This window comes from Photinus pyralis, unplaced genomic scaffold, assembly GCF_008802855.1.
Source record: "Photinus pyralis isolate 1611_PpyrPB1 unplaced genomic scaffold, Ppyr1.3 Ppyr1.4_LG5, whole genome shotgun sequence".
In the NCBI taxonomy this organism is placed as follows: Eukaryota; Metazoa; Arthropoda; class Insecta; order Coleoptera; family Lampyridae; genus Photinus; species Photinus pyralis.
The window spans coordinates 22,059,011-22,085,045 of record NW_022170596.1 but is presented as its reverse complement, the minus strand read 5'-3'; the positions used below and the strand labels follow the sequence as shown (position 1 = coordinate 22,085,045).

At 37.0% G+C, this 26,035-nt stretch overlaps 2 protein-coding genes across 3 annotated transcripts; one reads left to right on the top strand and one right to left on the bottom strand.

Annotated features, from left to right (window-relative positions):
* Nucleotides 1–720: 720 nt before the first annotated feature.
* LOC116172541 (ribosome biogenesis protein WDR12 homolog) lies at nt 721–2,285 on the top strand. The gene is made up of 4 exons (XM_031489774.1): nt 721–875; nt 963–1,259; nt 1,306–1,810; nt 1,856–2,285. Exons 1-4 carry the CDS (start codon nt 817–819, stop codon nt 2,252–2,254), a joined length of 1,260 nt encoding a protein of 419 aa, XP_031345634.1. The 5' UTR covers nt 721–816; the 3' UTR covers nt 2,255–2,285.
* On the bottom strand, nt 2,275–26,035 carry LOC116172539 (nuclear pore complex protein Nup214-like). Of its 2 annotated transcripts, none has more exons than XM_031489771.1 (11): nt 25,774–26,035; nt 25,589–25,730; nt 25,338–25,534; nt 25,165–25,285; nt 23,650–24,037; nt 17,526–17,913; nt 16,948–17,478; nt 16,101–16,901; nt 7,521–9,822; nt 5,590–5,716; nt 2,275–2,386 (listed from the first exon to the last, which is right to left on the bottom strand). In XM_031489771.1, exons 1-11 carry the CDS (start codon nt 25,807–25,809, stop codon nt 2,359–2,361), a joined length of 5,061 nt encoding a protein of 1,686 aa, XP_031345631.1. In that variant the 5' UTR covers nt 25,810–26,035; the 3' UTR covers nt 2,275–2,358. The 2 variants fall into 2 exon arrangements, with proteins under 2 accessions (XP_031345631.1, XP_031345632.1); XM_031489772.1 differs by having other exon boundaries at nt 2,277–2,383.

Below are 26,035 nucleotides of genomic sequence, written 5' to 3'. Positions count from 1 at the left end.
GTGTCATTTCGTACAGATGGTTCTGGACGCTGTCTACTTTTTTAAATACCTTTTACGATGTGTACCTACGGTTGCTGCTTTACCAATGAAGTGTAGGTGTCCATATTTTGGGTGGGCAAACAAATTAAATTTGCTTCACTTTACGATCATTATTATATTTATTATCACTCCTCTGTCTTTCCTTCTTTAAGGTTGACAGAGCCTCTTATTATAAGTAAATCATATGGTAGACAGTGTGTCCCTGGATTGATGTTACATGAGGTGCGATGGACTAAACATTTTTCAAGATTCTGGAAATAAGCCCAGCTTGGTCTTTATAAAACTAAATCGGCCTTGGCAGTGCAGTAAAACTTTTCTTTTCATGCAATCTGCACTTCTTGTTCATTATACGACAAAATGATGAGAAATTATGGCTCCATTTTCAGGACTGCCATTAAAAACAAGATGCCAACCGTATGAAGCGTTGGTGCACTGCGAGACAGGTTTCCCTCTCCTAAAAAATACGTAGTTTCCAGCTCTCAAAAATGTGCATGATCGTAGGTTATATATACAAGGTGGAACCTCTTAATACGAGGGATAGATTTTTTTTTAAATTGTGATTGTAATAACTAATAAACATAATCCAGAGGGCAGAGTAAAGACATCTTGTCCCCCTGCACTACGCTTGTGTTTGCGAGTACGTATATTCTGTGGTATTAATATGTTCTGTGTAATTGAGGTTAAAATCATATTTTGAAGTTCAAAGTTGAGGTTAGGTTATTTCCACAAGTTGTTTTCTAAATTACATACTCAAATTTCATCTCGAATCCTCGAAAAATGGAAACCGATGATTCTGGTCCCCAACTAGAAATTTGTTTCGTTACAAAGCAGGACATGTGAGTTTATTTTCCATAAGTTTCCTTGTCTAGTAGAATAATTAACATCCCATGTGTTCCATCGCACTTACCTATTTCCAATTTTAGCTATGCTGTACCAGGAGTGCCGTTTTCGGTCCCTCAAAATATAAACATTGTTCATTTAAATAAATTATTAAATGAATTATTGGGGGACTATACTGGACAGTTGAAGGCTATCAAGTTCGATTTCTTAGTTAATGGTCAAATACTAAGATTACCATTGATCGATCATTTGAGGGAGTTTAATATTTCAACCGAAACAACAATCGATGTCGAGTATATTGAAAGAACTGAGGCTCCTGAGCCAGAAAATGCATTAATACATGACGATTGGATAGGTGGTGTACAAGCTGCGGACAAATGGTAAGTGTAATAAGTAATTGACATTCATTCCCTTATTACCGTTTAGGATTTTAACGGGGTGTTACGATTATTCTGTGAATATTTGGACCGTTCATGGGAAACACGAAGCAATCTCCCAGGAGCATACGAATTTGGTCAAAGCAGTCTCGTGGCTAAAGCAATCAGACCCAGAAGGTGGATTCGTTACAGTTTCTCATGACCTTACAGGAATGCTCTGGATGTGGAAGCCGGGCGATAAATCGCCTTCACCTGTGATAGTGTTAAGGGGGCACGAAAGGGGAATCGATTCTGTCGGTGTTAGTCCAAACTCTGAACGTTTAGCAACCGGAGGGTGGGATACATATTTAAAAATATGGTCTGCCAGTTTAGACGCCGATGAGAATTACGAACCGCATCACAAAAAAATTAAATCCAGCAGTCACTTACCATCGAGAACACCCATACACACATTGCAAGGTCACAAAGAGAATGTAGTTTCGGTGCAGTGGTTGGAGCCACAACTGATCTGTACAGCTTCAATGGATCACACTATAAAGTTGTGGGATACTGAGGTAAGCGAATTATTTGTTGTGGTAAGCGTAACTAGTTTCTTGTAGCTCGGGGGCTTACAAAGCGAAATCGTTGCAGAAAAAGCATTTTTAGGTGCTTCATGGTCTCCTTTATGCAGATCAATTATTGCGTGTTCTGCAGATAGGCATGTTCGTTTATATGATCCTCGTTCCACCGAGGGATCTGTTTGTAAAATGATCTTCACCTCGCATTCTCTGTGGGTTTCGGCGATTACATGGTCACAAACCGACGAACACTTATTTATGTCCGGTAGTTATGATGAGTGTGTCAAGTTATGGGACACCAGATGTCCGAAGGCACCATTGTATGATCTGTCCGGCCATCAAGGCAAAGTGTTATGTGTGGATTGGACGAATCCAAAACATCTTGTGTCTGGCGGTACCGATAACAGTGTACACATATTTAAGAATCGACATAATAATTAAGAAGGACTAATAAACATATATATGTAGAAAACAGTTTTTTATTTAATCGTTAATATTTTCATCAATAAAATTACATTTCATTTAAAAAATACAGATGCTTGTGTTTAGCGCCATGTTGAAAATGAGGAACTGCTGCAACAAAAAGAAAGCAATTTAAATCCATACAACATGATCAGGAAATCAAAAAAGCACAGTTAGTTGTGTTTGTAAGAGCCTATGGAACTTCCATTTCAATTCTGATTGTAGTAGGCCACAGTTAATATGTCTTGATTGCACCCACTGTAACTTTTTGGGTTTTGTTGACATTTTATTTATTAGCAGTTCTAGATGTTCAACATCAAATATTGATTCTGCTACCCATTATGTTGTTCAAAATCATTAATTAGGATGACAACATTTGATTGATTGGTGGCCAAAAAATAACCTATACAGAGGTATGCTGTTCATTAGAAATTTCGGGAACTGTAAGAGATAGGTGGTACCTAGTTTAAATTTGGCAAAGCCGAAACTTTGCAAAATCGTTTTTATTTTTTAATGAAGTTATTTAAAAAGATATTTCGAAATAAATGATACATTATTATGGCCACTTTTGTCCCTCTACAAGATGCTACTTTTAAATTTCAAGTTTGACGTTTCGTCTCCAGTCAGTCATCATCAACTTTGTTTTTTCTTATGGAAGTAATTTTTGTGTCATTTGATGGAGAATTTTTTTTTATTTCAAAAATGTAAACATCAATATCTTTTAATCATAAATAGCGCTATTAATTCGTAAAAACGCAAGAAACTATGTATGTACCGGGTGACCCAATAACTAAGACTGTTCCTCGGCCATATCTCGGGAACCGTTCGTCGTATGACTTGGGGGTAAAAACATTATTGGGTAAATCGGTTATGAATAATCGCTGGAAAATATTTCCAAGTTCTAAAAATGACCACCAAAGGGCGTAACTGCCATCTTGAATTTTAAAATGGCATTTTCTTTAAATTTCACATAATAAACTAAACATTCTTTTTTCACATTCTTATAGAGAACCCGTTTATCTATCATTTTCGTAAAAACAAAAACTCAGTTATTTCAAAAACAAAGATGGCGTGGGGCGTTCAATTGTTTTTGCAATAGTCTGCTTTAACTTCTTAACCATTTGACCGATTTGAATCCTAGTTTTGACACTATGATCCAGAATCCTAAAAAAATCAAATATGATAAATAACACAAAAAGGCCAGTGAAAACTGTTTTTCAAAATCTATCTAAAAAATATTGGGACAATGAGATTAATTAATTGATTAATAAAAATGCTTAAATTGTATCTTAGTTGACGTATTTCCGGTAATTGTCGATGGCGCGAAAGATTGTTTGGAAAAGGACCCTACACTTTTAGGAAGGCCTTGAAAAATTAAACAAATGAAACACGATGCATTATAAAATAATAACAGCCGTAATTTGTAAATTCTTCTGCTGTGTTTACATTCAGAAAGTACAGTTTTTTGAATTTATAATCTTTTCTACAATGCCGATGCCGAAGTTAAAGCAGGTTAAGATGGCAGTTACGCCCTCTGTTGGTCATTTTTAGAACTTGAAAATATTTTCCAGCGTTTCTTCATGACCGATTTACCCAACAATTTTTTTTGCCCCTAAGTCATATGACGAACGGTTCTTGAGATATGGCCGAGGAATAGTCTTATTGGATTACCCAGTACACTTCTGTCATACTTTTTAATAAATTACCTGTAAGTATAAGAAAATTATCAATCCTAAGCCTTAGGAAAATTCTTAAATGTGTATTAATTAAACATGCCTTTTATAGCGTAGCAGAATTTGAAAATTTAGAAGATTTAGATTTCAACAATATTGTGTGACTTCTGCAAACGTATATTTTTTTGTTACAAGTATGCAGTAAATATATATTATTATTATATATTATTATTATTATAAGACAAAGTTTTCTAGTCAAAAAATAAAATATTTTAATAATTTAAAAAAATTGTGATGTTTATATTTTTGAACTCTCTTTTGAATTCTCTATCAAATGACCCAAAAAGTAAAAATTACTTCCATAAGGAAAAACAAAGTTGATGAGGGTCAACCAGAGACGAAACGTCGGATTTAACATTTGAAACTAGCATCTTGTAGAGATTATATATTTTATATATTTCGAAATATCTTTTTAAATAACCTCAGTAAATAATACAACCGATTTTGGAAAGTTTCAGCTTTTTCCGGATATCTCCGAAAGTAGTCGGAATTTATTAAGTTTCAAAACTGCATTTTGTTAAGCATCAAAATACACAACTTTGCCAAATTTAATCTACCTATCTATCTCTTACAGTTCCCGAGATCCCCATGGTGGCCCTCGAATTTGAATCAGCCTGTATAGAGACACCGCTGGAAATACATTAACCTTTAAAATACTATGCTGTCATTTTACAAAAGGGTCTTAATTTTTATATTCGCAACTTTTGAACCATGTATATGTAGGAAATAGTGTCTTGATTTAGCTTTGCTGATTTTGCATTTTGTTCAGTTCATACAGGTTCATGGTAAAATGTATTAAGAGTTAATTTCCTTTCTGTGTTCGGTCCATACAGTTGAATTTGTTCTAACTTTGTCAATCTTTGTGTAAGATTGGCGCCATAACAAAAGGTAAAGTGCTTAGTTGTAATTGTAATTCTTTGGTTTATTGTGCCTTCAGCTACTTAGTATCTTTAGGGGTAGGTAACCCTTGAATTTGTTTTTTATTTGCTTGTTTCACTTTAACTGTTATTGCTATTTTGCTTTGATATTGTCGTGATGCCCAAGATGATAGCATCTATGGTTTATTTTGGTTAGAATTCTAGTTCTGTTGAGATTTTAAAGTTGGCAGGACTGAAAAATGGTTGTGTGGCCGTGCTTGAGTTGAATGTGAATTTTTAAATTAAATTAAATAACCAAGTCAGTGGAAAATTCATGACCCTCTAGTTTCTTGAGAGGAAAGAGTAGATGAAACAAGATAATGTGAAAAATTATATTAGACATTTTTCGAAGAGATACAGAGATTTTATTTGCATAATTGTTGGTTCCGCTGTTTTACAAGTACCAATAAATAATTTACTGCTGTATGTCAATATAGAAAACATGACGCTTTGTAACTTAGCCATGTCAATGTGACATGCGATTTTTACATTTCCTGGTTTTTATAATTTTGTGGGTGTGAAATGGGTCTCTTATTACATTGGCCAAAATTTATTGGGAGTGGCTTAACTGCATGTGTTTGGTGAACAGATTATATACAAGGACCATGGTTTAATGCATTTCAGTTATAGACTACTAACAAAATAATAGAGAATTCTTACTTACTTTGAGAAAGGCGACTGGTTTTGTAGCGGCTGGGACTGTTGGGCGAGTGATCCAAATCCAACGGTGCTTTGTGACGCTAAATTTGCAAATGTGGAGTTCTGCTGCTGACCAGTTCCCGCAAATGCTCCTAAAACGTTAAAAATATGTATACTGTACAAGTCTCGGGGAAAAACATGTTTTTTTGCCAAACCAACATGGACCTATAGCGCGTTCGCACCTCTAGATGCAGTATGGTGCTTATGGACATACAGTACATACTTGCCAAACGTGACAATGACAGCACAAGGAGATTATGTTTTGTTTTAATACAATACCTGAAACCGTCAAGAAAATCTAAATTTCAGGGCTATTTTGACATTAGAAAGTTGATCTTTACCTGACTAGTACTGTAATATTTTTGCCTGACTCCCATTACAGTCCTAGTACATGTAATAGTATATTACATTATTAGCCAGGTAAGTGAGTTTTTACTGGCTCTAGGAGATGACAGGCTGGCCTAACTATTACCTGGCGTATAATGTCAAATATTTTATTTGTTACTCATTTATAAACAGTAGTAAACGTAAATAATTAGTTCTTAAATTGATCTTGAAGAAATGTCTAAAATATCATGTTATCCACAGAGACTTCGCATTAATTCTGGCCAATGAAATTACTAGATTACTAACTTGTAAAATTTTTACAGGTCAGCTGTCAGTTTTACAAGTCAGTAGCGTTTAAACATGACGTTTACCCGTTTGCGTTTTGTCTGGTTAATCAACGTTTACAACTGAGTAACAAATAAAATAACAATTAGATCGTTCATTGAATAAGTTATCAAAACGATTGGATAATTATAATGCAGACTATGTGGATATTTTTAAATATTAGTATACCCACGCCAAGGATAATGGTTTTTTATTTACTAACAATTAATGGAATATGTGTGGAAGTAATTATTCCTTTAGTTTTGTGCCAGTCATTAAAGGTTTGTACCCCTTTTCGTACCTCTTTCTTGACTTTGTGGGGAGAGAATATTGCACTACGGCGGCCGCAGCTTCGACTACATTATAACAACGTCTCGGGTAGGTACTCTTCTTCACTGATACCTGCTTTTGTACCAAGTTATAAAGACTGTATAGTTGAAAAGTACAAAGCATTTATTTTGAAATCTCTATGGAAACAATTATATAAAGTGATTTTAGCATGGGTGATTAGGTATCAAAATTTCACACATATGAATAATTTAATTTGGAAATGTTATCTACATGTTGCAGTTTCAGGTAAAATTTTATACATAATGTGAGTCCTCCTGACTTGGGAGGCATTAAAGAGATACTCGGTCCTCATACTTTTCAATAAACCTCCGCATCATGTAAACGACCACGTTCATGACTTATTATGTAAATAACTATCAATTTAATCATATGTCAATTTGACATCAATGCGATTAGAAACAAGGATAGTATTATCGAAGAATGACGCAAACTAGTAAGAGAGACAATTAGTCCATAAGACCCACGAACTTATAAATTAAGATGGACTGCTGATCAAACAGTTGCATAGAGGTAGAAATGACCCTAGCATGGGCGCGGCCATGATGTGCACGTTTTAGTTATTTTCTAGGGAAATTTTCCTAGTGCTCAAGCTTAATGCTTGTTTATTAGTTGATTTGAATTTCGCGCCAAGTGAGTGCACATCATGGCTGTCCCCATGTAGGTGTCATTTGTCAATTCAACATTAGCAGTCCATCTTAATTTATAAGTTCGTGATAAGACCCCATACTGCATCTGGAGGTGCGAACGCGCTATAATAATAATAATAAGGAATTGAATGTCAAAATTTTGACTAAATTTAAAATGTGACCGATCATGGTTCCACTTGGTTACCAAAACAATGATTGCATACAAAGCGGAAACCCTGGGTCAGTGAAAGATTACCCGAATACATACCTCCAGTAGTAGGTGCCTCTCCGAAAATTTTACCACCAAACGCGCCAGGTGGCGTTCCAAAGCTGGATGCAGCTCCGCCGAAACTTGCCGGTGCTCCAAAACCGGCACTAGGTGAACCTCCAAAAACGGGTGCTCCGCCAAATCCGGTCGACTTTTGTGGCGTTTGACTGAACGCGCCGAAACCGGTTTGCGCGACCGATTGTGTACCGCCGCCGCTAAACATTCCCGACGACGGCTGGGGACTGCCAAACGAAGATCCGAAATTCGATTGTCCAAAGGTGGGCGACTGCCCAAAGGCCGCACCGCCTCCAAACGCGGGCGTGGAACCAAAAGCCGGCTGTGAAGGGCTTCCAAACATACCACCGCCTGGCGCAGAGGCTCCTCCTCCAAATATTGAGGAAGATGTGGCGGACGGTGAGCTTCCAAACAGACTTCCTCCGCCGAACGGTTTCTGTTCTTGCGAAACATTCTTGGCGAAGGGATTCGCGTTGCTTGGCTGCCCGAATGCCGAATTCATGGGACTGGTGCTGGCGGTCGTGCTAGGCGCGCCAACGTTTAGACTGTTAAAACTGAACGGTCCACCTTCTGCGCCCTGCGCCGTATTTCCGAAACTAAATGCCGGTTTCGAAAATCCAAATTTCGTATCTGAATTGGGAATATTGGCGGCGGCCGCTGAGAAGCTGAACGTCGAGCTAGGTTGTGCAAATCCGGTCGATGGGGTAGTAGAATTTCCAAATATTGAAGTGTTGGACCCGAACACTGAGGCGGATGGAGCAGGTGTACCAAAGATGTTTGTCGTAGTAGCGGCAGGAGCACCAAAAGTGGGAGCGCTCCCAAAAGCAGGTTTATCAAACACAGAACCACTTTGTTGAGGTGCAAATACGCCGGTTGTAGTTGTTGCGACTTCACCAAACATTGGGGATGAGGCAACTGTGGTAGTTGGTTGAGCAAATATGGAAGATTGAGTTGCCTGAGGTTGTGTGAAAGCTGCGTTAAAAGCAGGTGGTGTAAATACTGAACTGGTACTCGAAACAGCAGTTCCATATAAGGATTCAGTCACGGCAGTCAATGGAAATGATGGTGCTGATGAAGTTGGAGCAGCAGTCTCTGATGAAGTGGTGGTGACCGAGCTAAAAGTAGGTGTAATTGTCACATTGGTTGCTGGTGTAACTGTTGTGGCGAAAAGATTACTGGGTGTGGTAGTAATCGCAACAGTAGCGTTTCCAAATATAGTTGGTGCCGTTGTTTTAGAAGCAGTGGTTGTTATGCTACTGAAGATTGATGAAGAAGATGCAACTGCCACTGCCACATCTTCTTTCCCAGTGGTAGTATCTGCAGTTGTTGTCATTACAGGTGTAAAAATAGATTTAACAGAAGTGGTAACTGCAGACGTAGATGTCGTAGTAGTAGCCTTGGTAAGAGAAACTTGTGCATTCGTCACAGCTTTCACCGCATCACTCGAGACATTTGAAAATTCAAATGCCGGAGGTTGTGAAACGGAAGGTTTGAAAGTGAATACGGAGTTTGGTGCCGAAGTAACACTTGCAAAACTGAATGCGCTTGTGCTTACCGCAGGTTCAGCAGGTAATTTGGCAGTCGCACTTACAGGTGTTACCGTCACCGCAGCCGGTGTTGGTATTGCAGATATCGAGATTGGAGATTTAAAATTAAAAATTGCGCCCCCGGTAGTTGTATTTGTGACTGTGGTCGTTTTAGGCGAACTAAATTTGAAAAGCGTTGCCGAACTAGTAGTTGCTGTAGGTGTTTTAGGAGACGTAACTTTACTTATTGATAAGGCAGTTCCAGTAATCGGCGCAGAAAAATTGAAAGTCGGTGATGGTTTGACAGTATTTGTACCTAAAGATGGAGCCTCCGACTTTGCGGTAAACGAGAACGATAGTTGTGTTGTGGGGACAAACGCCGAACTGACTGTGGTTGTCAGAGGTTTGCTTTCCACAGCAGTCGTTGATGACGGCACACTTGAAAAAAAGGGTTTAGTCGAGGAAGACATTGAAGGTAACGATGATGTTGATGAAAAACTAAACTGGGGCATCACAGAGGTAGTAGAGGGCGTAAACTGGAAGAGCGAAGTTGCGTTTGTATCAGATTTACTTTGCGCCGTCGCTGTAGGTTTGGTAAATGTAAACGTAGATGAGGGTACATTTGATGTAACAACAGCTGAGGTATTTGAGGAGAATTGAAAATTAAAAGACTGCATCGGCTTCGATGGTTCAGTACTGTTGGCACCTACTGCTTTGGTAGTCGAATCTTCTTTCGAAACACGGCTTGGCTCAATCAAGATCTAGAAATAAAGTAAGGGAGTCAATCAAACTGTCAGTAGATATGAAATTCATGTTTCCGTTCAAGTCTAAAACAGTGGTTCTCAACCGACCCCTAAAATTCACTGAATTTATTACTTGTCTTATCCAATAAAGTCTGTTTATTGAATATTTGCCGGCATGACGTCACAGAAATACTAATTTGCTAGGGTCTTTATTGTACCGGGTGACCCAATAAGACTGTTCCTCGGCCATATCTCGGGAACCGTTCATCGTATGACTTAGGGGTATAAAAAATTATTGGGTAAATCGGTTATGAAGAATCGCTGGAAAATATTTTCAAGTTCTAAAAATGACCACCAGAGGGCGTAACTGCCATCTTAAAGTTTATAATTGCATTTTCTTTAAATTTCGCATAATAAACTAAACATTCCTTTTTCACATTTTTAAAGAGAACCAGTTTATCTATCATTTTCGTAAAAACAAAAACTCACTTATTTCAAAAACAAAGATTGTGGGGGGCGTTCAATTGTTTTTGCAATAACCTGCTTTAACTTCTTAATCGTTTGAATCAAATGGAATGATATGACTTTTTCTTTATGAAAAAGTAGCCAAACAACATCCAAAGAGGCCAGTGAAAACCGTTTTTCAAAATCTCGTTCCTAACCTCAAATATTGGGAAGATGAGTTTAATTAATTAATTAATAAAAATGCTAAAATTGTATCTTACATTTACTTTTTACGTATTTCCGGTATTTGTTGATGGCGCGAAAGAAAAGGACCCTACACTTTTAGGTAGGCCTTGGAAAATTAAACAAATGAAACATGATGCATTATAAAATAATAACAGCCGTAATTTGTAAATTATTCTGCTGTGTTTCAGAAAGTGCAGATTTTTGAATTTGTAATCTTTTCTAAAATGCCAATTTCTAACCAAGAAGCCTTTAATATGCTGGCGGCGATGGTTCGTGGTTGATTCGGATAACGCAAATAGAAGATGCGGGCAGCGATAGTAGCATTTTGAAAACACTCAAATAATATCGCCTGCATATTAAATGCTTCTTGGTTAGAAATCGGCTGTAAACACAGCAGAATAATTTTCAAATTACGGCTGTTATTATTTTATAATGCATCATGTTTCATTTGTTTTCCAAGGGCTACCTAAAAGTGTAGGGTGCTTTTCCAAACAATCTTTCGCGCCATCGACAAATACCGGAAATACGTCAAAAGTAGATGTAAGATACAATTTAAGCATTTTTATTAATTAATTAATTAAACTCATCTTCCCAATATTTGAGGTTAGGAACGAGATTTTGAAAAACGGTTTTCACTGGCCTCTTTGGATGTTATTTGGCTACTTTTTCATAAAGAAAAAGTCATATCATTTCATTTGATTTTTTTAGGATTTTGGATCATAGTGTCAAAACTAGCCCCCTGGCGGAGAAGGATTCAACTAAATTAACTATATTTTGGTTGATTGTTATTGCCCAAGGAATGCTCTTTTCAACGATACCAAATTTGTTACAATCGGTCAAACGGTTAAGAAGTTAAAGCAGGTTATTGGAAAAACAATTGAACGCCCCACACAACCTTTGTTTTTGAAATAAGTGAGTTTTTGATTTTAGGAAAATGATAGATAAATTGGTTCTCTTTAAAAATGTGAAAAAAGAATGTTTAGTTTATTATGCGAAATTTAAAGAAAATGCAATATAAAATTTAAGATGGCAGTTACGTCCTCTGGTGGTCATTTTTAGAACTTGAAAATATTTTCCAGTGATTCTTCATAACCGATTTACCCAATAATTTTTTTTACCCCTAAGTCATACGACGAACGGTTCGCGAGATATCGCCGAGGAACAGTCTAATTGGGTCACCCGGTACACATACTGTGTTTATTAAATTGACATAAAAACGTATGTCTGCGGCTAAGCTAAGCTCATTGAACACAAATGCGACTACAGTCATTATCGCATGCTATGCGTTAGACAAGGAAAGTGTATGAGTTAAAAAACCATCTGTAGTTCATATTTTGATTCTTATTGTTGAAATTGGTAAGTGCGCCAGTGAATTAGGCATGTCATGAAATGTTCCAGCGTTTGCTATGTAGAGGAATCAACTTTAATAATGCCTGGCAAACGATTAGGCGAGAGCCGTAGGCAGTTTGTCTTGAACTGGCTGCCTATTTTTGTGCCAAGTAAGTGAAGTCTTCTTCGCCTGCTGAATTGCATTCAAGAGGTTACTTCACTATACTACTTCAACGTATGTATAGTGGCTGGGTTAGGAATTTAAGTCCACACTGTGCATAATGTGCTGAGGCAAGGCGGTGAGGCTGCCCCTCCCCTTCTGGGGGTGGTTTATTGTGATTGATGTATTGTTCCATCGTTCTTTAAACGTGTTGTATAATGAGGAATGGGTTTAAAGAAAAATCTTTTTAAACACGTTTTTTTATTTTTCTGTTGCGGCTATCGATTTCGACCTAACGGTCATCTTCAGGGGCCGAGCGTCATTTGATGAAGTGAAAGTGCATGTGAAATTTTAACGATGTTATATATTAGTTGTCAGGAATGAAAATTAGTGTACCCAAAAGTGAGGTTGTGTAAATTGTGTGGTTTACACAACCTCACTTTTTGGTACACTAATTTTCATTCCTGACAACTAATATATAACATCGTTAAAATTTCACATGCACTTTCACTTCATCAAATGACGCTCGGCCTGAAGATGACCGTTAGGTCGAAATCGATAGCCGCAACAGAAAAATAAAAAAACGTGTTTAAAAAGATTTTTCTTTAAACCCATTCCTCGTGGTTTATTGTATTTGAATATGCGTCTGTGTTGTTTATCCTTTTAGAAGTTTTGAATTGCTTGAAATTGCGTGTTAAAATGAGGGCACGTCTGGTTGTTTGCAATAAGGAATTTTTATCGGGCGAAATTTAAATAACGCACGTGTTCTTATCGCTGTTTCGAAGAATTGCATGTTATTTCGGCGTGGGGGCGTTTGTCACGTTCCTTGGAAGCTGGCGTTATCAAGTCTAATTATAACTGGCGGTTGATTTGAAAATTCTTGAGGTCCTGGTTTCATTTGATAGTGAAAGTGTTAGTAATAAGAGCGGGCAATTTTTATTACGCTAAATTTACCCCAGTTGTTTGTTGAAAACGCAATTCGTCGGTTTCGAAATAAAGCGTAGAGAACAAGTTAAGCAGCAATTTGAATAAAAAATTCAGTTATCATGAAGTAGTAAAAGTTCATTGTAAGTCGGTATGTTCGTATTTGGAAGAAGTTAGTAACCTTCCTAAACGGTTTCTACCGTCCGAGCACAAAGCAAAAATTGTTCATCTTATTTATGAACCTAGTAGGACGCTGGCATCGAGTGTTTTTGTGTGCCTGAATACCTTTCACGACCAGATTATTTGGATTCTTAAAAAAAACAAGTGATTTTAAAATTTTGTAATTTTATTTGTTGACCGCCTGCGTGCGGGATATTATGTCCAAACAAGCTTTCTGTCAGGAATTATCCGAATAAATGTTTGTCATTGTCAATCAATTAATTGTGTTTATTCGAATCCTTTGTGCGATCCAGATTGTTTTCATGTCAGATGTTTCTATTCGGAAGTTGATCGAGGCCAAGTTTCTGACATGGAGAAATTTTAAATTAATATTAGGGTCTTTCTCCTAGCATATGCTGGATGTGTAGGAGGAGCTATTATAAAAAATCTAAGTTTCAATTTTGACCTGTTTTGAGCTAGCTGCACAAGTGTTTTGTGTAGTGACCGCTTACCATTGCACACAGCAATATTGGTGCATAAGCTCAGACTCGGACTAATAGGACAGCAACTAGGGTCTGTGGCTTCAGACGTTTTTGTTAATATAGAAACGTTTTCACCACGACTAGGGGAGAGGGTTAGAGAATGTTTTGATCTCTGAAAACTTTGATTTATTTCATCATAACCCGTACATATATTGAAGTATAACCAACAATTTTCTCGAGTATATTTGCACCAGACATGTTCAAATGCTACCCAAAATATACTGTTAATGATACCCTGAAAGTTTGTATCGCCGCCTCTGGTGAAAAATTCAGTCAACTTCAACCATATGGTTCGTTAGTGATGTTACACCGGCAATCATTCAATAGCCAGACTTTACAATGTGCAGATAATAGTCAGTACTGTGATGCATCACCAACGTTAAACTTAACCTGTAAGTTATTTGTAGAAAACGTTATTTTGTCAATACTAAATAACGGAAAATAACGTATTGTGGCCGATAATCTGCACGTTAAATTTGACGTTTCTGACACGACACAGGGCTGAACGTTTATTCATAATTTAACGTGGTTGTTAGGATTATAGTATTTTACATTATTAGCCAGGTAAATGAGTTTTTACTGGCGATAGGAGAAGTTGACTGGCGAGCCGTCAGGCGAGCCTGTCATCTCCTAGAGCCAGTAAAAACTATTACCTGGCGTATAATGTGCAATATTTTATTTGTTACTCATTTGTAAACAATAGTAAACGTAAATAATTAGTTCTTAAATTGATCTCGAAGAAATGTCTAAAATATCATGTTATCCATGTAACAGAGACTTCGCATTAATTCTGGCCAATGAAATTACTAGATTACTAACTTGTAAAATTTTTACAGGTCAGCTGTCGGTTTTACAAGTCAGTAGCGTTTAAACATGACGTTTACCCGTTTGCGTTTTGTCTTGTTAATCAACGTTTACAACTGAGTAACAAATAAAAACAATTATAACTACTGTAGACGTTTTTAATATGTATTTAAGAAAATTCTACTTCATAGAGAGGTTGGCAAAATATTCAACTTAAAAATGGGATCACAGTGCCTAAAAGGTTGAGAACCACTGGTCTAGAAGCATATATGCTCGGCTATAACTAAGAGAATTCTTTCGAAACCAGATTGGGACAGGGATTTTTTAATTGTAGGGTTGATACCAAAGTTTTGGCTGAAATCTTTCTCACAAATAAAGTCAATCAAAATAATTGGGCTTTCAGACAGTCATATTTACATTTTTGAAATCATAAAAAAATGCTCTATCAAATGACACAAAAATCAAAAATGACTTCCATAAGAAAAAACAAAGTTGATGACGGTTAACCAGAGACGAAACGGCAAACTTAAAATTTAAAACTAGCATTTTGTAGCGGGAAAAAAGGTGCCATAATAATGTGTCATTTATTTTGAAATAAATTTCGTTTTTTTCAGGATATCTCCGAAAGTAATTCGGGATATTCCCGAAAGTAGACTTTTTTCAGTTTCAAAACGGCATTTTGTTAAGCATCAAAATACGCAATTTTGGCAAATTTAACTACCTACCTATCTCTTAGTTTCCGAAATCCCCATGGTGGCCCTTGAATTTGACTCAGCCTGTACATATAACAGGTGGTCGCTTTGCCGTTTCAAAAATTTGGTTTTGAATTTGTATTTTGTTAAATATAGGGAAATTTCCACATGCACCGCTTCTTAGCGAACGTGAACGAAAGTATGTCTGGAGATAACAATAAACATATTGGGGAAAGCGGGCACGCATGCCATGTTCTCTTGGGAAAGTTTCGTTCCATTCTGTTTAAAGCCGAGCACGTGACGAAAATTCGGATTTCCTATTGATCGTTAGGGCACGCCCGTCGAGGTCATTGCGTTTAGAAATGAAAGCCCGTTTCGGTTTATCTGCCGGGGAGAGCGAAAGACGAATTAGTCAATTACGGGACAAGGAAAAAATTTTTCCCAGTTTTGATTCGTAGCAAGACCTTTTATTTGTAAGTGACAAAAGTTACGCGAAGGAACATTTTCGAATGGAAGAACCGCTTTTCAAATAAAAAAACTCTTTTTTTCGGATTGCTAATAGTTAACAGCTAGTTAAAAACCAGTTCCTCAAAATAGAGTGACGTCATTAGACAGCGCCTTGGGCGATCAACAAAATTTTGTATATAACGGGTTACGACAGGGAATTGAAAGACAATCAGTGTATTTGCTGGCAACAAAACCTAGTTAATAAATTGGGCAAAATTAATAACAACACAGCAGAACATTGACCTATTATTCCTGTGTATAATCAGGAATGTGAGTATTAATTTATGGATATTTTTGTTTTGCCCAGCGAAGATTCCCTTTTACATTTTTTCTTTATTATTAAATGTGTGGCGCGCAACTCACAGATGAGCTACTACATACTGATCACTCGGAAGATAGCGGAATACTATAGCAATAAGCAATTCGATCGCGATTGGACTTTAATTAGAAACGATGTACCTTCTAGATTAGTATAATAAAAACATATACCTTTGGTGAAATTTCTTTTTGCTCTTCATCTTTCTTCTTCTCTGTCAATGGCACTATCTTTGGAGTTGACTGAACTACATTGGTGTTTTGAGGTGTTGGCGATGTCCACTTATTGGTAGGTATGGGTGACAAATCGGCGCCTAAAATCGTGGTTTCCTCCTTGTGTTTAATCTGAGCGCTGCTATTCAGTAGCGTTTGTAACGACGTATTCGACAGTTGAGGTTTATTAACCGATATATGCGTTATGTCCCTTTCCAATAGTAACCTTCCTAATTTTCTCACTTTATTCCCTGTAAGTTTCCTTTGAGTTTCAAGAACTCGTTCGTATTGCGCATGCATTATGTTTTGCGGATCCAGCTGTAACTGTAATAGATCCCTCTCTAACTGATCCACGTGATTTAGAGATACGAATAGAGGTTGACCGTTCGCTTTCCTACGTTGGGTTCGGATTCGGTTTGCTATATCTTTCAGTACATATTTCTGTTTCTGATGTATCGCGTTTTGTCGCACCATCGTTTGATAGATTGTTTCGATAGTAGGAATTTTCAGCTTGCAAGTTTTCTTGCACGAATCTTGAAAGTTTTCCCATTGTTCGTCTAGGACACGGTTCGCCTGAATCAGTTGAGATTCGAGATAGTAGGTTAGGTACTGTATATTAGATAAACGACGTTGTGAGACAGGATCCAATTGTTCGACGCGCAGGAGCGCCTCTAGTGTGGCTTCCTGACTCAGTGTATATCGAGACCGTGCGTCCTCGTACCATGCCCATGTTTGAATCAGTGCTTGTTTTAATGAATGTACCTAAAGATTGGTCAATGAGTATACCACTGAGCAACACTACACTCACCTCAGCAGCTTGAACTGTACTATTTTCGACAACCTCTTTAAGAAAATTTTGCATGGAGTCCGCATTTTGAACAAGCTGAACTGCTTCTGAATCTGTTCCCAGTTGAATTTTTAATGAGTGTCCTTTGGAGAGTAAGGTTTGCAATTCCTTTTCTAAAATTTCACATTCTTCGCGAATTAACTTCGAAACTAAGAGATCGGTTTCTTCTGGTAAAGCTTTTGTTTCACTCACTTGTGTGTTACTAGTCTCAGAACTAGACGTAGGTGGCGCAGATGGCTTTATGGTACTAAATTTGGACGCGGGAGTTGAGGGAATAGAGGGTTGTGGTACTGATATTATGGGAGCAGGAGTTAGGGTTGGTTTTGAAAGAAATGCAGCTGTTGTAACTGAATCATTCTTAAAGAGTGGTGGTGGTGGCAACGTTGCATCCTTAAACAGCGGTTGAGCAATTAACGAAGACGCATCTTTAAACAGTGATGGAGCTGTTGATTTGATTATCGGTTGAACATTTGCCGAAGGTAACGGCATGCTCTGTAACACCCCAAAGTTGTATAAAGATAATGATGAAGGTTAGGTACCTGTTTTGGCGCTTCCACTTTAAGATTCACCGGGTTAGCAGCTTTTGTAAATAAGCTTAGACCGCTGTTATCAGCAAATGATTCCGGTGCCTGACAAATCGACGAAACGCCACTCTTTATGTTTATCATCCGAAAGCAGCACAATACGCCGTAGTGTGACAGAAGGAATAAAAATGGAGCCGGCGGCAAAGAATGTTCACCCCATATAATGGGGTCTACTGGAGATGTATCGAGAACTAATCCTATCGGCAACGTTTCTTGTTTGTTTGCACTCAAGGGTAACTCCGCTCTGGCAACATCTGACAAGATCCATTGTGTCCACTGTTCTTTCTCACTGCCCAAAACTCCCACTTCCATACTGTTTGATGATGCCACAAGGAGTATGTTCCTAAAGAAACAGAAAATTAATAGCGCACAGAAATGCAGAACCGCAGATGGATGTGCGGAATGATTGTTTTTATTTAATTTGATAAAGGTTTAAATTGTATGAAATTTGCAGGTGTTTCTTTAAATAAATATCATATAAGGCTAAGCAGGTGTGATAAAAGTTAACCGGTTCGATAAAGAAAACAATTGATCCTATGTTGATGACGTTTAATACAAGTGTTTTTAATGTTCGTGCAATTACGCCTGTTGTCAAAGATATAAGTGGTGTGCGTGAAACACGTAAAAAGAGAAGAGGATTCCTACCTTTTACGGCATTAGTCATTCAGTCAATGTGAAGTTTGTAAAAAGTAATAAAGTCATCAGTCAAGTTCGTCACAGTACCAAAAATCGATTTTTTTTAGAAAGAAAGAAGTTGAGATGTCCGATTTCAAATTTGAAGCTACAGGCACCGTTAGCGTATATAGACACTGGCTGGAAAAACGTTAGCCTCGAAACAATGCAGTCATTTTACAACAGTGCCACAATTTTTATATCAGCAACTTTTAAAACAAAGATGACTTGTCTTGTCTTGAAGGAAATAGTGTCTTCATTTAGCTTTGCTCACTTTGCATTTTGCAGCTAGTACAGTTTTATTGTCCTAATTTTCAATTTTCGTGCCCCTAAGTTTGTGCTTTATGTAATGTGCTTAGATGTAACTGCAATTCTTCGCCTTGTTGTAAATTGTATTACCTTCAGAGGCTTGTAATTGCAAGTACCTACTAACCGTTGAATTTGTTTGTTATTTACTTGTTTCACTTTAAATGTTATTCTTATTTTGATTTGTTTAAGATTGGCCAGTTGTTAATATTCATTTGATGTCCTCAACTTTTAATTATTTGTGTATGAATCTGCCTTTCTTTAAATGTCATTAACAGCAGAGGTAAATGCCGAAGTTACAAATTTACTTGGCGGCATTGATCTCAAAATACAACTTTAGTCTAAGACTTACCGTATGGAGGAGTTCTGGCTAATGAACAATGTACTTAATGTACTTTATGTAAGAAACTATGGACTATGGAAATTTTACAAATGGGAAAGGAGTGGAATTGCTTTTAAATTTGTTTGAGTTGGCTACTTTTAAGCATATCAAATGGTATATTAAATTAACGTCAGGTTTAAAGTATTCAAATTCAAAAGTTACTTCCTCGGTTGTATATTGTAGATCTGATGTAAAATGTGTTGAGCGTTTTCCACAGTTACCTATCTTGCTCCAGATTTTCCAATTATATTTACCCTCTGTGAACAATGATTCAGAATTTTTTCAACTTACGGCATGCAGGGCCGACTCAAGGCAAAAGTTACATGTAAGGGAGCACTGAAATTTGCGCCTCTAATGGAAACTTTTCGGCTACAACATTCCAAAACACAGTATGTGTTGTTTTTTAACTTTCGAGTAAATTAATGAAAACTTTGACCACATGCATAGCTAATATTGGGTTAAGAATTTAGACAAATTTTCACTTTTTATTTCTTTGTTATTTTTCGAAAAAAGGTAGATACTGTGTTTTTATATGGTTATTGTTATTATTACTTTTCAAGAATCGTTGGTAGTGAAACACAGTAACTGCAAAATACAATTTTTTTAATGTAAAAATGCAAGTAATGAAACGGAAAATAAATTGGAATTCTGTCCCATACAAATGTTAATATAATATGTTCTAATATATCACACATTAATTGTTTCCTGGTATAGCGCATGACGTGCGATAGTTTATTTCAAAACACACTATGTTGTGGTGCATGAATTTTGGTTAAGTTTTTAAATTTGATTTTAGTGCCAATACACAGTAAGTACCACATATTGTGTTTTGTCTGTGGTTTAGGGTCTGTAAAATCCACTTGCTGTGTTTTGGAATAGTATAATGAATTACGTTGCTGCAGATACTGGGTTTTGGCAAAAATTATCTCCGTAACGGTAATAGATAGAGCTATCCTTGTTAGCTAAAAACATGCAGAAATAACACAGTATCTACATGGAAGTGATAACTCATTTTCGAAAAAAATGTTACTGTGTTTTGGAATGGGGCAGCCGTTTTGACAAGCATGTTTTTCAAAATACAGGGTGTTAATAATTAATGCCATGCATATATTTCAGGACACTCGTCAAAATAAGCAAAAAATGCAAATATGTGCATGGTGTAAAGGGCGTCATTTTCGTTATACAGGGTGGTAAAGTTTCAATTTTTTGTCTCTCAATCAATTCATCGAAATAAATTGGTTTGTACAAACTATAACTTACCCGTGCGACTCTTTTTCGAGATCAGTGAGCGACAGGGCCAGTGAGCGACAGGGCCTGGGGGGGGGGGGCGTTAAAAATGAATGTTATCTCTCATTGTATTCTAATTAAAGGTCTCGACGAAAGGAACCGTTTTCTACCAACTACTGCCCTTCTTTCTGTCCTCTTATCAAAGGACGGGGTGTAGGGAGGGAGGGGGGGTGGAACTAGTTTTATCCTTCATGGTACTCTAATGAAAGGTCTCAACGAAAGGAATTAATTTCTACCAACCATAGCCCTCGACCTCTTATCGTGATCGGGTATATTCCCTTATACCTCAAGAACACGCACAAAGGGCGATTGGGACGTCTGCATGAAACATATCCATTGGTGATGTCAAAACAAAAGCTATTTCGGTTAAAAAAATGCGCTTTATCTGCACAAGAGTTGTGCACACTTTATACTTGTTTCTTATTTTGACGAGTACTATCACCCCCTGAAATATATGCATGACATTAATCAACAGCCTGTATCAAAGTTCATATTTGAAACCTTTCTTACTAGCAGACCTGACGAACTTCGTACCGCCTATAACTCGATGTCCCGCTAATTCCAATTGAACGGAGTTGAACATTAGGTTATTTTAGCTTAATAATTGTGTTCTCGCATTTTTTTGAAAAGCAAAGTTGTACAAAAATGCTACAGAGTTTTTCCAGAGTGTCTATTTTAAAACTTGCAGTAGGCCATATTTTCCAAACTAAAGAAGATATTGAAAATCGCGAAAAACCGTATCGAGGGGGAACCAGAATGACGTTATGAGTGACAACCCCCCCCCTCAACCGCCCCTCTTCAAAAAATCAAAAAATTCAAAAAATCCTAAATGAGCTGCTTCATTAAGCAATCTTGGTTGCTTTCTTTTTTATTGATAATAGATCCCGTTTCTTCGAATTTAGCGACCAAATCTTGAACATAGGCATGCCTTAATGTTTTTTTTTGTTAATTATTAAATTTTTGTTAAATTGTCTTAATGAATATTGGTACCACTGGAAAACATTTTTCAGTAGCTTTCAAACGATGTGTCACAAGTATGGGGTTGCCATTTAGGATATTTGAAAAGGGGGGGGGCTGGGGGTTGTCACTCATAACGTCATTCTGGTTCCCCCTCGATACCCCCGAAACGGTTTTTCGCCATTTTCAATATCTTCTTTCGTTTAGACACCCTGTATGTACCGCCGAAGCGTTTTAGATACTTCTCATAACAGTAAATCTAGTGGTTATAGTATAAAACTGATTTGATGCGCATGTGCATATCTAATTTTCTTATTTATCTTATTTATTTTTATATGTGGTAACTCTGGAATTGTGCTTGATATTCACACATTTTTGTGCTTTTGTATGGATCATACTCGGCATCCAAGTGAGTTACGCGTGTTCAAAGCCATTAGTTAACTAAAAGTATGGACGTCATATTTCGGTCATTTAACCGCAAAAATTAAGTTCTACAGTAATGCCATTTATAGGTATGCGATAGTTAACTCTAAATATCACAATTTCAATGAAATCACTCTATACATGAAAAACTTGGTTATGCGCATGCGCACACGCGAATTTTGACATGCGAGCGATATATCTAAACTCTTTTCGTAACTTCAATTCTTTTTAGCACATTTCCACACAAAAAAAATAAAAATGCGCTATTGTGGCCACTTCGTCCGTCCGTCCGCTCGTTTTGCGACGCTACTAGTTCTTTATCTTAAGAGTTATTGTTCTATTTGGTTCATTATGGTGTCGAGGCTTGCACCAAGGAAGGAATTTTGTCTTTACTGCTTACAAAAAAAGTTATTGTAAAAAAAAAAAAAAACCGTTTTTTACATGTTCCATAACTTTACACTTTTGCCGTTTATTAACGATCCAAGAGATCGTTTAATTTTGTATTGCTGTCTGTGGTCTGTCTGTTGGTCTGTCCGTTTCTTTCTTTGTCTGTCTCTGTATCTGTCGTGCGAACGATAACTTTGTTTAGAAATGTCCGATCGCTTTTACATCTCCGTTAGTTATTAACTGAATTACATGAAATTCAATATGGGCATAGCTTTAGCCATATAATACGCAATGCCAAAAGTTGAGTCGAATCGATTCAAAATTCACAGTGCCCTTTTTGCATCTCGACCATTTATAAACCGAATTGCAAAATTTTTTACTTATAAAAGTATTTGAATGAAATTTGATACATAGGCACTAGGAATAAAGGAACATTAAACGCCAGTTTCAAAATTTGGTTTTGCGCATGCGCAGTGCCAACTTTTTTATTTATGGAAGAATTTAAATGAAATGTGATACATAGGAAGTACATAGGTGCTTGGAATAAAGGAAAATCGAGCGCCAGTTTCAAAATTTTATTTTGCGCATGCGCAGTGCCAACTTTCTTATTTAGAAAAGCATTGAAATGAAATTCTTCTTATAAAAAGAAATTGAAGTAGCACGTCAAAAATGGATTGCACATGTGAAACGCTATCTTTCATATTTGTGGCCGGATTTTTACGATTTTAACAGAGTTGCATCTTACAAATGGGAAATGAATGCAAGTGGAAATGCGCTTTATGTAAATCGTTTAGATTACTTTTTAACTTGTTTCTTATCTTCGCTTTATACCTATTTTCACTTCTTAGTTCTTACGTATACTCAAAGTATTATTCACACATGATACTATTACTCAGAGCTGGGTACTGCTCGTGCGCGTTTCGCTCGAAAAAGCGCTCCAAGCGGAAAAAGCGCTTGGGAGCGATCCGCTCGCGAGCAGTTTTCAGAGCGGCCGGTTGGTGCTCGATACTCGAGCGTTAACTTAAAGTGCTTGGTGCTCGAGCGCTTTTTTCCGCTCGCAAACTCTTTTTCCGCTCTCGAGCGCATTTTCCGCTCCTGAGCGTTTTTTCGCTCGTGAGCACTTTTCCTGAGCGCACGCGATAAACCGCTCGAGCACTTTTAGGAGTGCTCGGAATTCGCAAGCGGTTCCGCTTTGCAAAACAACTCGATGCTCGCGACCATTTTTGAGAAAATTAGAGCGTTCGTCGCTCGAGCGGTTTTTTAGAACGCTCGACCCAGCTCTGCTATTACTCAGTTCGTCAGGATTGGAACTTAGATCAGTGTTAACTGTTTTCTAATCCTTTTTTTTTGCGTGATTCTGTTTATAACTTTGAATGTATGTTATTTTCTTACCAGCTTACAAAAAAAATAAAGCATATTATTATTTCCTTTTACTGAAGAGCCCTACTGACAAATTTCCAGAAAATTGTTCCAAAAGTAGGGCTGCAAAAAATGATTGATATCGATAAATCGGTAAATATCGATAATTCAAGTCTATCGATAGACCTCTATCTAATTGATAAGTAGTGAATTTCTATTAACGCGCAGCCCTATCGAAAAGTAGGTCAGTTTTCCGGATGAAAGATATACCATAAAGAGAATAAAAACATAAATTAAAAAACTTACCAAACAGATTGATGTATAGTATAAAATTGCACAGGTCGAATGTTTCCATTACTGTAGCAAATGTCTTCGTAATTTGTAAACACCACATCTCCCACCTTGGGCGCATCAACCACGAAAAGTGCGCACGTTTCCGAGCCTGCGACTTTATACAGGGCGATGAACTGAAAGCTCGATATCCATTCGACGGCGATTACAGCTAGCGGCCCATCGGACGGCGGCGGATTTACCGATTTCATGGCTTTCAGATCCGGTTTGTATTGCGTAATTTTGCCAAGACACGAACCGACCGCCAGTTGTTTTCCCTTTGGACTCCAACAGATGCACAATGCTTGCGATTCGGCCGGTAACTCTTTTATCTCTAGGCCGGTTTCTTTTAATTCGTATAAACCTATTGGGTAAAGTAAATAGTAAATAAGACAGGTAAGTACCACAATCGTTAGAATAAAAATTTGTCTCTTTTTAGAACTTACGTTTGAGAGCATATATTTAGGGTAAAAGTATACACAATCGGAATCAGGAATGTGGCCCAGTGACGTCAATGTATAAATCGAGCTACCACAGACGTTCAATATCTTCTCTGTGGCACATAATGTACTCTACAAAAAGGAAAGTAAACGACCGAAGTGTATTTGATGTTTACGACATATTTTATTTAATCATTGAATGTAATGAAAAGGAAAACTCAAGAGAAAACCTATTATAAAAAAAAAATAGTACAGGCTAAGTTTGTTTCTATAATGCATAAACCTCTGACATCGTTTGTTTCGCTGATTTTTCATCTTATATCAGAAAATATAATTGACGTCACAAGACCACAGACTCCTGATTCCGATTGTACAGGGTTGCTATTGAAGATGGAACAGAAGCTCTCACGATCAAATCGTTTGAGATATAGTTTTTTTAATGAATAGTACAGGGATTCCCATAAGATACAAATTAAGTTAAATGGAGAAAGATTTGCCTTAGTCAGAATATCCTTTGTTTTTCCAAAAGAATTCATGGTTTGCTAGATATTTTGAAAAAGAGATTTTTCAACTTTTCTTCAAATCAACGTAACAGCATTACATAAAGGTGTCAATACAAAAATTAAAACTCTCAATAATATACTTTAATTTAAGGTAATATTTGCAACTGTAAATTATGTTTCTACCGCATACAAATATTTAAACGCATATTATTAAAAAAACACAGTTTAGGGAGTATATATGCAGTTGTGGAGTTTTTTTTGTGGGAAATTTAATCCTCTACAATTTATCTGCTATAAATTTTTTCCTATCTATTTCGGTTTTCCTTGCGTTTTGAAACAAATAAGCGCCAACGTGATTTTCGTAAGAAAACAACATAAATGATCACAATACACATTTCAAAATTTCAGGAATCGAAATTAACGTCATTAATTTTGTCCTTAACTGAAACTGAGAATTTAAAAATTGTTTCAAACAAGTTAACCATTCACTCATCTATAACTTGGGCATGAGTTTCCCTTCCTTATTTTATCACCTTTAAATTACTTACCTACTGTACCATCACTCTTGCAAGCCGTAAATATATTTGGAATTGTAGGATTCCACATGCTTTGAGTAACACAAACCCCAGGAGTTGTCGAAAGTCGTATTTCTTGAGTTATAACAGCTGTCTGCAAATCAATATTGTAATTGAGTACGAATTAAATCTTACTTAGATTTTACTTGTTTCATAAAAGAAGCGGTTTCGTAAATGAGAGCAAAGGGGGAGCCATTTTTCTCGACTACAACCGCCAGCTTTGTGCTGTCGCAATTTATTGATAGGTGTTTTGGGGGAGAAGGTAGTGTGATAATCCTGCGTGGATACTCATTCAACTCGACTTCTTTTTGTAAACTCTTCTCGATAGCGCTGATTTGGATCACTGCAAATATGTACAATAAGGAGTTGATAATCAGTAGCAAGTAGTATAAGTCACCTTGAAAATTGGGCGATGAGGTTCCGACAAAAATGAGCCCAAATCTGCTTGAATTTGCCAGTAAATGACATGGTGTGTTAAACGCTGCATTATCAGCGTTGGTGAATACGTTCAATCGGCAATGCAGTTTGAATTGAAAATCCTAAAATTGGTATAAGTTCTGATAACTTTCGCAAATGGTATACCTGAACATCAATGGGGTTTGGCGCTTGTTTAGCCATCTTCTTAGAGATTATTTCTTTAACAAATTCTAAAATCTTGACATAACGTTGCTAAAGGACACAGTAAAAATTAAAACACAGTTTTGCACAATTAATAGCACAATTTTAAATATTATGTTTGCGGTTTTGTTCAAGGCATAACTATTCACGAAAATCGTAACGTTCAAAACGCTAAAAAGTACAAATATTTCCAAATGAAAGATAGGTTAAGTTTCAGATGGGCGAT